Source organism: Schistocerca cancellata, chromosome 2 (assembly GCF_023864275.1).
Source record: "Schistocerca cancellata isolate TAMUIC-IGC-003103 chromosome 2, iqSchCanc2.1, whole genome shotgun sequence".
NCBI classification, from domain to species: domain Eukaryota; kingdom Metazoa; phylum Arthropoda; class Insecta; order Orthoptera; family Acrididae; genus Schistocerca; species Schistocerca cancellata.
The window spans coordinates 226,313,270-226,329,435 of record NC_064627.1 but is presented as its reverse complement, the minus strand read 5'-3'; the positions used below and the strand labels follow the sequence as shown (position 1 = coordinate 226,329,435).

The 16,166-nt window shown below is 45.6% G+C and overlaps 1 protein-coding gene across 1 annotated transcript in view; it reads left to right on the top strand.

Moving 5' to 3' along the window:
- Positions 1–1,534, top strand: part of LOC126144752 (dehydrogenase/reductase SDR family member 11-like) — a 46,201-nt gene extending 44,667 nt beyond the window's left edge. The window contains exon 6 of the mRNA XM_049915509.1: positions 1,484–1,534. Within this exon, the coding sequence (XP_049771466.1) occupies positions 1,484–1,522 (39 nt within the window). The 3' untranslated portion in view covers positions 1,523–1,534. The remainder of the gene's footprint in view (positions 1–1,483) is intronic.
- Positions 1,535–16,166: the final 14,632 nt, after the last annotated feature.

Genomic DNA, 16,166 nt, shown 5'->3' with positions numbered 1-16,166 from the left:
GCATGCCGCGACAGCGTGGACGTGAACCTATGTGCAGTTGACGGACTTTGAGCGAGGGCGTATAGTGGGCATGCGGGAGGCCGGGTGGACGTACCGCCGAATTGCTCAACACGTGGGGCGTGAGGTCTCCACAGTACATCGATGTTGTCGCCAGTGGTCGGCGGAAGGTGCACGTGCCCGTCGACCTGGGACCGGACCGCAGCGACGCACGGATGCACGCCAAAACCGTAGGATCCAACGCAGTGCCGTAGGGGACCGCACCGCCACTTCCCAGCAAATTAGGGACACTGTTGCTCCTGGGGTATCGGCGAGGACCATTCGCAACCGTCTCCATGAAGCTGGGCTACGGTCCCGCACACCGTTAGGCCGTCTTCCGCTCACGCCCCAACATCGTGCAGCCCGCCTCCAGTGGTGTCGCGACAGGCGTGAATGGAGGGACGAATGGAGACGTGTCGTCTTCAGCGATGAGAGTCGCTTCTGCCTTGGCGCCAATGATGGTCGTATGCGTGTTTGGCGCCGTGCAGGTGAGCGCCACAATCAGGACTGCATACGACCGAGGCACACAGGGCCAACACCCGGCATCATGGTGTGGGGAGCGATCTCCTACACTGGCCGTACACCACTGGTGATCGTCGAGGGGACACTGAATAGTGCACGGTACATCCAAACCGTCATCGAACCCATCGTTCTACCATTCCTAGACCGGCAAGGGAACTTGCTGTTCCAACAGGACAATGCACGTCCGCATGTATCCCGTGCCACCCAACGTGCTCTAGAAGGTGTAAGTCAACTACCCTGGCCAGCGAGGTCTCCGGATCTGTCCCCCATTGAGCATGTTTGGGACTGGATGAAGCGTCGTCTCACGCGGTCTGCACGTCCAGCACGAACGCTGGTCCAACTGAGGCGCCAGGTGGAAATGGCATGGCAAGCCGTTCCACAGGACTACATCCAGCATCTCTACGATCGTCTCCATGGGAGAATAGCAGCCTGCATTGCTGCGAAAGGTGGATATACACTGTACTAGTGCCGACATTGTGCATGCTCTGTTGCCTGTGTCTATGTGCCTGCGGTTCTGTCAGTGTGATCATGTGATGTATCTGACCCCAGGAATGTGTCAATAAAGTTTCCCCTTCCTGGGACAATGAATTCACGGTGTTCTTATTTCAATTTCCAGGAGTGTATTTCTGTGCTGAGGTCGTAGTGGCTGTTACACCCTTCCAAACTACATTGCACTCTTCTTAAAGTGATACATAGTTATGGTAACTGATAGAAAAAGTACTTCAGAAAAATACCTGACCTGAGAACAGAAGTTTTGAAGGAAATAAGAACAGGCCGTAGAGAGAGTGACAGGCAAGCTGTGTAACAGAATATACCTATCGCTAGATATTCTTAGAATTCGGCTGTGTTCCCGACGTATCTTTGCTTATTCACTACTTTTACTCTCTCTTAAACTGGTAATGACTAAATTGTACTTTTGTTTCAGGTTCACGACGTCATTATCTATCCTACTGGCAGCTCATGAGCTCGTCTCTGACTTCACCGTTTTCATCAATTTCTTCTGTATAAAAGCTTTATATTGTGGATAACTTCTCTCACGTTAACAAAAAATGTGTCTCTACAGTTTATTTTTTCTACGATTTTGCATACTTTTTGGTATTTCATACTTCATGTCCATAACAACATCCATGAAACCAGTAATAAAGATATTGAAAAGTTGAACCTTTTTCTGTTTGCAGACAAAAGCGACGCAGAATACCATATTCTCTTTCGATACTCATGAAATACTTAATTTTTTTATTTATCACACACAATTAATAAAATAAATACTTAGTAAATAAAGACGACTGTAAATATTTCAGCAATGTTCACTGCGAACTCATCGAAATTGCAACGTTTCCATATTTTAGTCTTATAAACCAGTGATACTGCAAACATATTTGTCCAAACGACGCAATGACGACGTGACTATAAGCATCGAATGATCCAGAAGTAGGTCGTATTAGAAACTGTATGACAAAAAATTTAATCGTAGAGATTCTAGATATTTTTGTCATTCATACTTTCGACAGTCTTTGTAGTACGTTCTCCTGGACAAAACGGTGGGGATTATGCCTAGCTGACATGAGAATAATCGATTATGGACGTTAGCTCAGTCTCAGAATGATAGCTTAATTAATCAGCTGTGCTTTGATCAAAGAAGCATCCAACCATTCATCAGAAGTTATTACTGTTATTAGGAAATGGATTCGAAATTTCTGAATACGTATTGACGTCAGCTGTTTGTGACACACGAAAATTTGTACTAGACCATGAGTCGAAAACAGATCTCTCGCTTAGCGCTAGCGGTCATCTTAACCATTTAGGCTACCCGTACACGCCTCCCAGATCGACCCAAACCTCCATATGTCACGTTATCCACAATCCTTATGCTCGCATCTTTCGTGACTGTGCGGAAGTCACGAAATGTCTGAGCATTAGAGTTGTGGACAATGTGACGTATGGAGGTTTGGGTCGGTCCTGGAGGCGTGCACGGATAGCCCAAGTGGTTAAGGCGGCCGCACGACCACGAGATGCGGGCAATTGCTGGACTGTTTCCTGATATCAAGAGAGAAATATTGAGACAAAATGCATAGGCGATGGTCGCTAAAAGTTTGCTGAATGCAAGAATCACGCACTGGAAGCGTAAGGGACTGCCGGACGGCTGGGCTCTCAGTTCGTGACGTCACGCGGCCTACCTGTCATTTGTCGCAAGCTCTAAATCTCGCAGGGTGCAGATCCACCCGTATAATATGATGAATGCTATTCGCCTATGTTCATTCTCCTCGGAGCCTCTACACAGGCATGGGGGCCCATCGCGAAGTTGTACACAGACGATGCGTTTCCAGCCCTGTACTAACTTAGTCGTTCGGCGCACAACTCTCGGCGTGGAGGGCAGGCGCGACAATGGCATCAGTGCTGACAGTCCGTGATGCGCTAGCCGTCGTTGCACTGGCCGTGTGGGTAACTGTCCTACTGCAAGCAAGCCAATTTACGGACTCTACGTGCCGTGTTTGTCCGATCTTGCACGGCCGAGCGAACAATATCTGTCCAATCAGGCGCCAGTCACGTGGGGCCGCTGAGTTCCTGATGGCGTTGAGTATGGCCCTCCTCAATCTACCGATTCCATATTTACATGATGGCGAAGGGGTATCAAATGGTGGGAGCAGCAATGTTCCAGAATGATAAACCGCAGTGTCGACAGGCCACAATGCTACCGCTGTCACCCAGCGAGGTGGCACATTCCGGATGACGACGTTTCATATCCGCGTTCGGCCATCACCAATTAGATTTCGGGTTATTTCCCTAAAACGCTCCAGGGAAATGCAGGGATGCTTCCTTTAAAAGGGCACGGCCGATTACCTTCCCCATCATTGACACATCCAAGCTTGTGTTTCGTCTCTAACGACCTCAGCGTCAACGGTGTGTTACATTCTAATCTTCCATCCTTTTCTCTGCCGCTGTCAAATACCCACGCGCGCCGGTAAGCGTTACAGCTTCTTGCACGAAACTGACCCCGATCTTGCCTCGAGTAAACAAGATCGCAATGCAATTTCCGAATGATAAACATCCTGCACAATCTTTTCTCATATACAGTGTGCATTGCGTAGCTCCAATGTATAACGGGGCAATCAAATGAAAACGAGACAGATGGAGAAAAATTGGCCAGATGTGAGTAGGACTCGCGCACTAAGGTTTCCGTAAAAACTTAATTATGTCTCTAGACAGTTCATCCATGCCCAGAATCGAAGATCTCGATGTTTTTCGCGTGTTATCGACATCGATACTGGCAAGATACCGGTCACAGGAATATCAAGACTTTCAACAGTATTTTAACTTTAAATCCGAAGTTGGGTGACAAATAGCGAAAGAAATATTTTTTCGTATAATATAATTACAAGATAACAATTTCCTCACTTTTCTTTACTTATATTGTTAATTCTTGCTTCTTGACAAACTTCATGATTCTAGACGAATAACACGAATAACACGAGTTCTTTGCAGACGAATTCAAAAATAGTAGAAGCCGACCACGCGGACGATCAATTTGCATTCCACAGAAATGTAGATTTTGATGAGTAAGTTTGCAAGTATCAAAATACGTGACGTAAATGGCCGTATCTTTTGGTGGCACTGACTTCGAAGCTTACAGTTGTTACAGCGCCAAGTGACTATTGACCTTATTACGTGGCATAAGTTTTAACTTGATACGTTTATCAAAATGGCTAAGCAGGGATAGCTAGAGGACAAATGTAAGGATGTAGAAACATATATCACTAGGGGTAAGATAAATACTGCCTACAGGAAAAATTATAGAGACATTTGGAGAAAAGAGAACCACCTGTATAAATATCAAAAGCTCAGATGGAAGACCAGTCCCAAGCAAAGAAGGGAAAGTGGAAAGGTGGAAGGAGTATATAGAGGGTTTATACAATGGCGATGTACTTGCGGACAGTATTATGAAAATGGAAGAGGACGTAGATGAAGGTCAAATGGGAGGTATGATACTGCGTTAAGAATATGACAGAACACTGAAAGGCTTAAGTCGAAACAAGGCCCCGGGAATAGACAACAATTGATTGGAACTACTGATAGCCTTGAGTGAGCCAGCCATGACGAAACTCTTCCATCTGGTGAGCAACCTGTATAAGACAGACGAAATACCCTAAGACTTCAAGAAGAATATAATAATCCCAATCCCGAAGAAAGCAGGTAGAAGGTGTTGACAGGTGTGAAAATTACCGAACTATCAGTTTAATGAGTCATGGTTGCAAAATATTAACACGAGTTCTTTGCAGACGAATTCAAAAATAGTAAAAGCCGACCACGCGGACGATCAATTTGCATTCCACAGAAATGTTGGAACACGCGAGGCAATACTGACAATACGACTTATCTTAGATGATAGATTGAGGAAAGGCAGACTGACGTTTCTAGCATCTGTAGACCTGGAGAAAGCGTTTGACAATGTTTACTGGAATACCCTCAAATTCTGAATGTGGCAGGGGTAAAATATAGGGAGGTAAAGGCTATTTACAATTTGTACAGAAACCAAATGACAGTTATAAGAGTCGAAGGGCACGAGAGGGAAACAGTGATTAAGAAGGGAGTGAGACAGGGTTGTAGCCTATGCCCGATGTTATTCAATCTGTATAATGAGCAAGCAGTAAAGGAAACAAAAGAAAAATGTGGAGTAGGAATAAAAATCCACGGAGAAGAAATAAAAAATTTGAGACTTGAAACTTCCTGGCAGATTGAAACTGTGTGCCCGACCGAGACTCGAACTCGGGACCTTTGCCTTTCGCGGGCAAGTGTTCTACCATCTGAGCTACCGAAGCACGACTCACGCCCGGTACTCACAGCTCTACTTCTGCCAGTATCTCGTCTCCTACTTTCCAAACTTTACAGAAGCTCTCCTGCGAACCATGCAGAACTAGCACTCCTGAAAGAAAGGATATTGCGGAGACATGGCTTAGCCACAGCCTGGGGGATGTTTCCAGAATGAGATTTTCACTCTGCAGCGGAGTGTGCGCTGATATGAAACTTCCTGGCAGATAAAAACTGTGTGCCCGACCGAGACTCGAACTCGGGACCTTCGCCTTTCGCGGGCAAGTGCTCTACCATCTTTTTTTTTTTTTTTTACACGTGGTGCAAAACTGTGAAACCACGATGCTAGCAACTTTTTTTTCCGTTTCTTTTTTTTTAAAATTAGATAGTTCACAAACACTAAATGAAATGCATCCTCTGCAAAAACAAAAACAAAAATCATTGTAAAGCAAATCACAAATGTAAAGGAACAGTGATACAGGGATGTCGTTTTTATTTATTTATTTTCCATAAAGATCACTCTGTTAATAGGAACATGTAGATCATTTCATGGTATAGTATGAGCATTATATATGGAGCGGTGAGAGAAGCGTGAGGTTCATTATCAGCTGTCAAATGTGCACACCGACTGCACCCGGCACATCCCAACTGATAGCTGGCAAAGGTTTTCCGATAGTGTGACCATCTATGAACCTCATTGTGGGCTTGCTGCAAGAAATACCAAAAGTCGAGTCGCGACTTGGCAGCGTCCCCATAGAGGTACGCGATCGTCCAACCTTTGACCCAGATGATCGAGTGTGATTTAGTCGCCGGAAAGTAGTCACTCTCCGGATGTAAGAAGGAAGCAGGTGTAATATGTTGCGGGGTCACACGGAGGTAGCAAGCCACCATCTGTCTTCCTAGGAGCCATACGTCCTCCACCGCGATACAAGTTAAGCGGTGATGGTCGTCATCCACTTGGCGACATTTCGGGCATAGCGGAGTGTCCACTAGTCCAATTGCATAGAGTCGTTGGTTGGTGTTGAACTTGCCACAGGTGACAGAGAACCACAGTGCCCGAACGAAGGTAGGAAGGAATTTTTGGTGCACATGTCTCCAAATCTTCGGCCAATGCAACTTGGGGTGTTTGAGTTCAATGACATTACGACTTATCCGTCGTTGCAGCCAAACATAAAAATCCTTCGCGCATGGAGGTCTCGTGCGCGGAAGCTCGTCTCTGATATAACTAAGTTCCACGATAAATGTTGATACATGCGCAAAATGTGGCGTAATGTTGCCCACCGCTACCGGAGGTGTGAGGGACGCTGGAACTAGGAGATCCAGTAGGCGGGATGTAAGGGAATCACGCCCGCTACGCCATTGCTTGTACATCGTGGCTAGAAGGAGCGCCGTCGCTCGGCAGTGAACATTCGTAAGTCCGAGTCCCCCCTTGTCCGTAGGGAGCGTGAGCGTTGTGTATCGCACCTTGAGGGGCGATCCAATCATCACAAAATAGCCTAATGCTGATTGAAGTCGACGTCCGAGCGTGAGTGGTAGGGGCATGATCTGCGAAATATGCACCATTCGAGCAACCACATAAGTGTTCTGATATTCGACTCGCTGCAAAGGATCAAGGCGCCGTAGGAGATGTTGTCGGACCATGGTACGTGTTGTCTGTAAAATACGTCGGTAGTTAACTGCCGCAGTATGTTTTACAGATGAGGTAAAGTCTATGCCGAGATAGCGGAATCGTTGCACATAAGGAAACGGACTGATTTCTTCCGGCGTAAGGCCCCTTCCAACAGGCATTGCTGCCGATTTGTTCATGTTCACTGCACTACCCGCCGTCACACTGTGGTCCAACAACAGTTCAAGGACCGTCTTCACCTCTTCTTCAGAACGAACGAGCAGCAGGAGGTCGTCCGCATAGGCACGACATTTGAAGGTGTAGCCCCGCAGTTCCATCCCAGAAAGAGAATTGGTGAGCCTCCCAATTAATGGTTCCAACGCTATCGCGAACAGCAGCATCGAAAGAGGGCAGCCCTGGCGAATGGATCATCGAATTTGAATGGGCCCTGCTATACGCCCATTAACCTGTACCAAGGATTGTGCGCCCCCATAAATCCTTCTAATGAGACCAGTAAAACGGTCTGGAAATCCCATTTGTTCCAGTACAGCGTACAGATAGTTGTGGCGCACCTTATCAAAAGCACTGTCAAAATCAACCGCCACCATCGCCGCTTTAAGCCGGCACTCCTCCGCCAGCGCTATCACATCACGGCATTCGCCAGTAGCTGTTTGCACATTCACCGATCTACCCGGTGTCGTCTGTTCTGGAGAGAGAACGCTACGAATTAACATGCGACATCGGGACGCCAGCAACCGTGCAAAGATCTTATAGTCGGCATTAAGCAGGGTGATGGGGCGATAATGTGTGACCGTAATTCCTGGCTTCGGTTTATGTACTGGCACCAAGAGGCCTTCCATAAAAGCCGGTGGAATAGGCGCATCGGAATTTAACATCTCGTTGTACATTTCCGTCCATCGTGGTGCCATTTCGTTGCGAAATTCTCGATAAAATTCAGCAGGAAGTCCATCAATGCCTGGGGACCGATTCAACGCACCCTTTGCGATCGCGTCATGTACTTCCTCACAGCTAATGGCTTCCAGTAAGGTTCCCGCGGCGTCCACCGTCAGTGTACGGGAGACGTACGTGGCTATACGTTCAAGGTCATCGACAGGGGCTGCTTCTTCCCGATAGATGTGTTGGTAATGGTCGACGAATGCAGAGACAATGTCCGCTTGACGCGTCACTCTTCGGTCTTCGCGGGTAATTAATTCCCGTACCAAAACGCGTCGTCGGTGCTTTCGTTCATTCACGACGTGGTGCATGGAAGGAATCTCGTGCAGTATCGTATCGTGACATCTGGCGCGCACCATGGTTCCCTGAAGATGTTTCCGAGCTAAAGCCACTAGTTTAGCTTTTATCCTTTTGCGTTCGATCCAGACGTCCTGTCCTGGCGGACCATCGTCCAGGTCGCGCAGCGCTGCAAAATAAAAGTCGGTCGTACGGCGGCGCCATTCTGCCATCTCCCTGCTATATGAGATGAACGTACGGCGAAGCGCCGGTTTAGCAATAGTCAGCCACCAATCAAGCTTCGTCGCATACCTTCCAACCCTTCGCTCGCACATCGTCCATGTCTCAAGGATCCGGTGACGGCATTCAGGATCATGTAGATGTTGAATGTTTAATTTCCACGGGGCCTTACTGTTCCACACCTCTCTACGGGGAAGAAGCACCGTACAGATGTAAGCGCTGTGATCGGAAAATGCCAATGGCCAGCGTTCCGCGTCCTGGACATCATTTGCATGAGCGCGTGAGATATAAATGCGATCTAACCTGCTCGCCGAATGACTTGTCACATAGGTGTATCCCGGTGCATCTCCATGTCGTAATTCCCACGTGTCACTAAGTACAAGGTCATTGACAACGATTCGCAACTCTTGGCTGATGTTTGCTTGCGGCCATTGGTCTTTCTGGCTGAGAACACAGTTGAAATCTCCACCAATTATTACACATTCATAACGTCCATGGAAAAGTGGGGCAATGTCTTCTGCATAAAATCGCGCCCTTTCCCGCCGCCGATTGTTTCCCGACGGTGCATAAAGATTGATGATGCGTGTCCCAAACGTCGTGAAAGCCATTCCCCTGGCCGACGGAAGGTAACACACGTTTTCCACTGGGAAGCCATCTCGCACGTAAACTGCCACCCCACTCCCATTGTGATCTCCATGTGACGAATAGGATTGGTAACCTGCGATTTATGGGAGTGCAGCTATGTGGACTTCCTGCAGCAAAGCAATATCCACATCAGATGCCCAAATCGTTTCCTTCAGTAGGTGTATTTTGGCCGGTGAACGCACGTCATTTATATTTAATGTCGCAATACGGTTCGCATGGCATTGAATCCCACTCTGTCGATGCGCAACACCATCTCCCTGCATCGGCGCTGGGGGCTGAGTTAGAAGACGTTCTCTCGCCCCTCTCCCTTCACCTTCAGCAATTATTAGGCCGTCTTCGTGAGTGCCGGCTGCCTCTGTATGACGTCCGGCGCCTCCTCAATATCGTCATACCACATCTTTGCAGGCAGTGATATAGTCGTGTCCATTGCCACAGCTTCTGCGTCTGGAGAGCCAACTGGTTGTGATTCCTCTTCAGCATCACCACGTCCCGGTACCGTCAATGTGACAGACCGCTGCGGGTCTGATCGAACAGTTTCCATTGCCTCATCCTGTTTCGTAGAAGCTGTTGTGTCGTCTTGGTCCACAGGCACATCGTCGTCGGGGCAAGGGGAGTCATCCCTAGGAGATGTCGTGCGACGCCGCCGTTTCCTCCTTTTCGGGGAACGTTGTTTGCGTGATCTTCCTTCCGTGTCCTCAGATTGTAGGGAATCACGGCTGCCCGACAGAAAAGCATCCGTAGGAACAGGAAGTGTTTCGAGTCCCATCGTTGTACTTGGCGGGAGTTCGGTCGAAACTGATGTTGTCGTCACAGAGTGCGTTCCAGACGGAACAGCATCAGTAGTGGCTGGAACTGCTTCGTGTACTATCGTTGTGCTTGGTGGGAGCTCGGTCTCATCTGATGTTGTCGCCGTAGATTGTATGCTCGATGGAGCAGCATCCTCTGTCATCCCGACGTCTGCTACAAGGTTTCGGAGAGTGCCTACTTGATCTTCCACCAGGGCTGTGTCTTTTCGGTCATCAGCGGACGCAGTGAGGGCTTTGGCATAGGTGATCGGTAGTACTGTCATCGCCGGCGACGGCTCCCGCACATCTGAAGGCAGTTGCGTAATCCGCCGTTGCATACAGTTCGACCTGAGGTGTCCCTCCTGGCCACAGCCAGAACATGTACGTGGTTGTCCATCGTAAATCACCACCGCCCGACAACCACCAATTGTCAGATAGGACGGTACATGCTTCTGAAGATCAATAGTGATCTGTCGCACTCCGTTAAGAACTGGGTACGTGGCGAATTGTGTCCAGCGTTCTGCTGTGTGACCATGTACCGTGCCGTATGGCTTAAAAGCCTCGATAACTTCGTCAGCCGGGAGCTCAAATGGCAGCTCAAAAACACGTATTGTCCGTACACCCAGACCAGCATGTTCTACAGTTACCGTGCCGACATTCCCGTCACCATGGCAAAATCGGAGACCTGCTTTTGTCGCCTGTAGAATTCTCTCACACGCCGCGTCATTTGCCATCTTAACATACACCGTGGGACTAACGATGGACAGATGAATTCCGACAATATCGTTTGGCGGTATCTTGACGTCCTCTCGAATGAATCGTTCCACTGCTAAAGCCTTTGGTCGTTCGTAGTCTTTGCAGAAATTGAATCGTAATGTAGTTTTCCTGTACTTGTTCGCCATGATCGTTGTTACTAGCCCGCGCGCAGACTAAGTCCACAAGTAAACAAACACTCGCACACGCCGCACAGGCGGAAGTATCGGACCTCCGCTTCGCACGGCCGCTAGCGCCGAACTGAGACCATCTGAGCTACCGAAGCACGACTCACGCCAGGTACTCACAGCTTTACTGTTCGAGTCTCGGTCGGGCACACAGTTTTAATCTGCCAGGAAGTTTCATATCAGCGCACACTCCGCTGCAGAGTGAAAATCTCATTCTGGAAACATCCCCCAGGCTGTGGCTAAGCCATGTCTCCGCAATATCCTTTCTTTCAGGAGTGCTAGTTCTGCATGGTTCGCAGGAGAGCTTCTGTAAAGTTTGGAAGGTAGGAGACGAGATACTGGCAGAAGTAAAGCTGTGAGTACCGGCTGTGAGTCGTGCTTCGGTAGCTCAGATGGTAGAGCACTTGCCCGCGAAAGGCAAAGGTCCCGAGTTCGAGTCTCGGTCGGGCACACAGTTTTAATCTGCCAGTAAGTTTCATATGAGCGCACACTCCGCTGCAGAGTGAAAATCTCATTCTAAAAACTTTGAGGTTTGTCGACGACATTGTAATTCTGTCAGAGACCGCAAAGGGCCTGGAAGAGCAATTGAACGGAAAGGACAGTGCCTTGAAAGGAGAATATAAGATGAACCGCCCTAAAAGTCTAACACGTATAAGACAAGCCACGCACGCATGGAATAAAGAAATAAACGGCTTTCGGAGACCTAGATGGTCTTTAATATTAATTACAAAGTAGACTTTTTATCTTTGTTACGGGAGGTAAGTGCACTGGATGTCATGTTTTCGTGGAAGTCTATCAATCTTTCCGGCTATTCAACTAGCATAAGGTAGATAAGTGATTCTTTGCTTCAGTTTCTTTGTCTCATTCTCAATCTCTTTCTCAGACGTCCTTGATTTTGACTTTAATGCCTGTTCATTTCGACGACCAGAGTACCGATTGTTTCGCAACACTATTCATGAGTGTAATTCTGTGGTGACTCTGCTTGTCTGAAAGTGTTCGAGCTCAGACTTTGTGACGGATTGTGATAGTACCACTGTAAGTAGGCTGTTTAGATTTTTGTATTGGTAATGCCACGTAGCGCTCTCTATGAAAATCACTGACTGTGCTGTGTGCAGTATGTGGCTAGTTTGCATTGTTGTCTGCCATTGTAGTGTTGGGCAGCAGCAGCTGGATGTGAACAGCGCGTAGCGTTGCGCAGTTAGAGGTGAGCCGCCAGCAGTGGTGGATGTGAGGAGAGAGATGGCGGAGTTTTGAAATTACATATATTATGACTTTTGATGATGTTAAGGTAAATACAGTGTTTGTTCTCTATTAAAATCTTTCATTTGCTAACTACCCCTATTAGTAGTTAGTGCCTTCAGTAGTTTGAATCTTTTATTTAGCTGGCAGTAGTGGCGCTCGCTGTATTGCAGTAGTTCCAGTAATGAAGATTTTTGTGAGGTAAGTTATTTGTGAAAGGTATAGTTTAATGTTACTCAGGGCCATTCCTTTGCAGGGATCTTTGATAGTCAGATTGCGTTGCGCTAAAAACATATTGTGTGTCAGTTTAAGCACAGTCTTGTATAAATTGTTCTAAAGGGGACGTTTCATATGGCGACCCTGCCAGGATACCTCACAGGAATCTTCTGATTTTTTCTTGTAGTTTGTGTAATTAGTGTAGATTTTGTTTATTGCTAGCGCGTAATTGTAGAGAGAATCTCCTTTGTAGTTGCAGCCTTTCATTGTTGTACAGTAAAACAGTTGTGGCATGCATGTAGATTTGCACCAAGTATTTCGCAGCTGCAATTAACCAGATATTATTTTCAGTACTATGTTAATGTGTTCTCTTATTTTTGCTCTTCAAATTGAGCTTTTCTGTGTTATCGTGTGAAATATTGTGACAATAATGGCGTGTGAAAAACGTAACACTAGGCTTCAAAGTAAACTGAGAAATAATAGTGACGACGAGCGTAGCTTATCAGCACCACTGGGTAGTGAATTAACGGACATTCGAAGTAGTAATTTGGTAATTGTGCATAGGGAGATGGAGCGGGCGGCAAATAATGGTGTAGACAGTCAAACAGGTAGTGAACAGGGAAGCATTATCGATCGATCGGTCGGCAACAGCTCGCCTCAGGAATCCGAAATGACAGAACACAATATTGCAAATACTGTAGACTCAGGTTTTGCGTCCTCACCGTTTTCTCAAATGAGTCAAGACACATTTTCTGCTTGTCAAAATGTGAATGTTGCCGGTGAAAATGCACTGCCAAAAAGCATAGAGAAACAGATTCCAGACACTAATACATTATTATTGCAATTAATGCAACAAATGGAACAAAATCAGAGACAAATGGGACAGAATCTTCTAAAGTTAGACACAATGGAACAAAATCAGAGACAAACACAGCAAAAGCTTCAAAAGTTAGACACAATGGAACAAAATCTTCAAAAGTTAGACACAATGGAACAACACCAGAGACAAACACAGCAACAGTTACACACAATGGAACAAAATCAGAGACAAACACAGCAAAAGCTTCAAAAGTTAGACTCATTGGAACAAACTCTCGAACAAACACGTGAAGATTTAACTGCTGAGTTACATAACATTGAATAGAAATGTCAGAAAGTGTGTAATGACGTAAAAACACAAATTTGTGAGCATTTTCAACCTATTTTTTCGCGGCATGAAAATGCATTACAGAATCACGAAGCAGCCATAAAAGAACTGCAAACCATTGTTCATGAAAATCATGAGACCTTGTGGGCTAATATTGACTCAGTTGCATTTACCGATTTGGTTACGCAACTTGCAAAAACTCAGAAAAACTTAAAGGACACAGTAGATTCTATTTCAACACAAATGGACACTCTGAAGCTTGGTTCAGAAAAACACACTGAGGAAATGTGTTCATTATCAGAGAAAGTAGTTGAACTTTCGGATCGGCTAAATAATTTATCTACGAAGGTAGATGATAATCTGAATGACGCAAAACCGGTAGTCATTAATGACACAGAAGAGAGCGAACAAATTAGGAAACTGAAACAAAATCTGAATCAAATTGATACGCAACATCAAAGAGAAATCCGGGAAGTACAAGATCAGCTGACACAGGTAATACAAGAATTACGTATTTCAGAGGACACTCGCGCTCCAATACGGGAAGAGGGACATAGAAATACGGAACCGCCACAAAATAATAACACAGGGCATTACGGAAGTTATGAAAGAAATTGGCAACGTGCACCGAATTTTGAGATGGAACCGCCGAAGCGACGTAACAATGACCGACATGCGACTCGCCGACATGATGATTTTGACTATAAGCTGTTCATTACTACACGTAAATTCAAAACGTTTAAGAATTCTGCCAACGACATTCATCCACAAGCGTGGCTCCATCAATTCTCTCATTGTTTTCCTCCCCACTGGTCATTGGAGCACAGGTTAGAATTTATGTGTGGCTACTTGGAGAATTAACCAGCTGTAAGAATGCGATCGGTCATTCACGATTGTCACAGTGAAGGAGAATTTTACTATGCATTCCTCTCAGCATATTCGTCACAAGCTACACAAGACCGAGTAAAACATAGCATCATGATGATGAAACACTTTGAACAATCTGAATTTTCCAGTCTTGTCAAATATTTTGAAGACATGTTGCACAAGAATCAGTACCTGTCAAACCCATACAGCCCCTCAGAACTCATCCGCATTTGCTTAATCAAACTACCTGAACATTTACGGCATATTATTTTAGCAGGACGTTGCAAAGACGACATTGAAGCTATTCAGGGACTCTTACAAGAATTAGAAATTGACACAGACAGTCACGGGATGCGAAAACAGGAAAACAATCACTACAGGTCACATCCGTCACAATTCCGTGACGACAGAAACAATAAATGGCCACGACAAGCCTATTCTTACAACGTAAATCGTGACCAAAACAGACACCACCCATATGACAACCACTGGCAGAGTAATAGTTATAGAGAAAGATCGCATTTCCGTAGTAATGAATATGACAGAGACAATAATAGAAACAGACGATTTGGCAACCAGAACTATTATTATCACGGGAGACAGAATAACTTCAGACGCAACGGTCCAGCGCACAGTTACGATTTAGGGAGAAATTCTCCACCACTTAACCGACAAGAAAGAAAGTACAGGAACTACCGACATGACGACAGACGATATGATCGTAACGACAGACCTGAATTGCATCAGAACTGGCGGGATTTAAACAGAGCAGAGCCCTCTCGGCAAGGCGAATTTGTGGAAGTTAGGCCTCCTAATCCCAGTAACGACGCGCGCTAACAAAGAAACAGACAATGACTTACACCGCAGGCAGCCACTTGCGCCCGCTGGCTCAGGGAAAAATAACATTGACGCTAACCTTGAGCAAAATTCCAGTATTCTTTACCGACGTATGCCACATGATAATTGCGTTAAAGTTGAAACTCTGCGTACTAGGAAGAGCAAAGGGTTACACCACATCTCACATGTAAAACCGTGTATTGAAAGATAATCTGCTTTTTAACTTTGTCTTTGCCATAAAACGTTTCACTTCATGTTACTAGTATGCTTTAGAAACTGTTACCATGCAACCATGTTTAAAGTTAAATATCCAGTCAAGAACCAAGAGAACTTATTCAAACAGAAATTACGACTGCATTGTTATTGCGAACAGACGACACAGTGCTATTGTGTGTGTACATTCTTGCTTGTTAGTTGCATGATTACGTAACGACTATAAGGCTCACATACTTAGAACATTTACCAGTACTGCTAATGAAATTCTAATGCAACATTTTGGTTTACTTGAAAATACATTCCGGATTTAAAGTACTTTCTGAGAGATACCAGATGACACAGTGGTTAGTTTATGTGACAGCTACATGATTATATCACGACGTTACTAATGTGTGACACAATTTACATTGTTGCTTTTGCGGAGTATCTGTTTTATATCTGCACGGTTTTTCTGAATTCTTCTGGAAAGCAAAACATGTTTTAGTAGTAACTTTTGTGGTATAGCTACAAGGAGACAACCTTTTCTGTAGCACAACAATACGTTACAGCACAGTACTTTCTTCATCACGGCAGTAAGCGTAATAAGTAAGATATCTATACGCAAAGCATTTCACTTTTGTTTATCATGAGGTAAGTACATTGGCTTCTGCAGAACTTAGCTTTTGGAGGACGATAATTACGACACTTCCACAGAGATTATCTTACAACAAGATGCACATTTAGCGCTACAGGACACGCATTTGAGTGCTTAATTTTGTACTTAAACCATTTATTTTTCAAGATTTTTGAAATACAAAGAAAGTTTTCTGTGATACATTTCATTCCATTGCTGT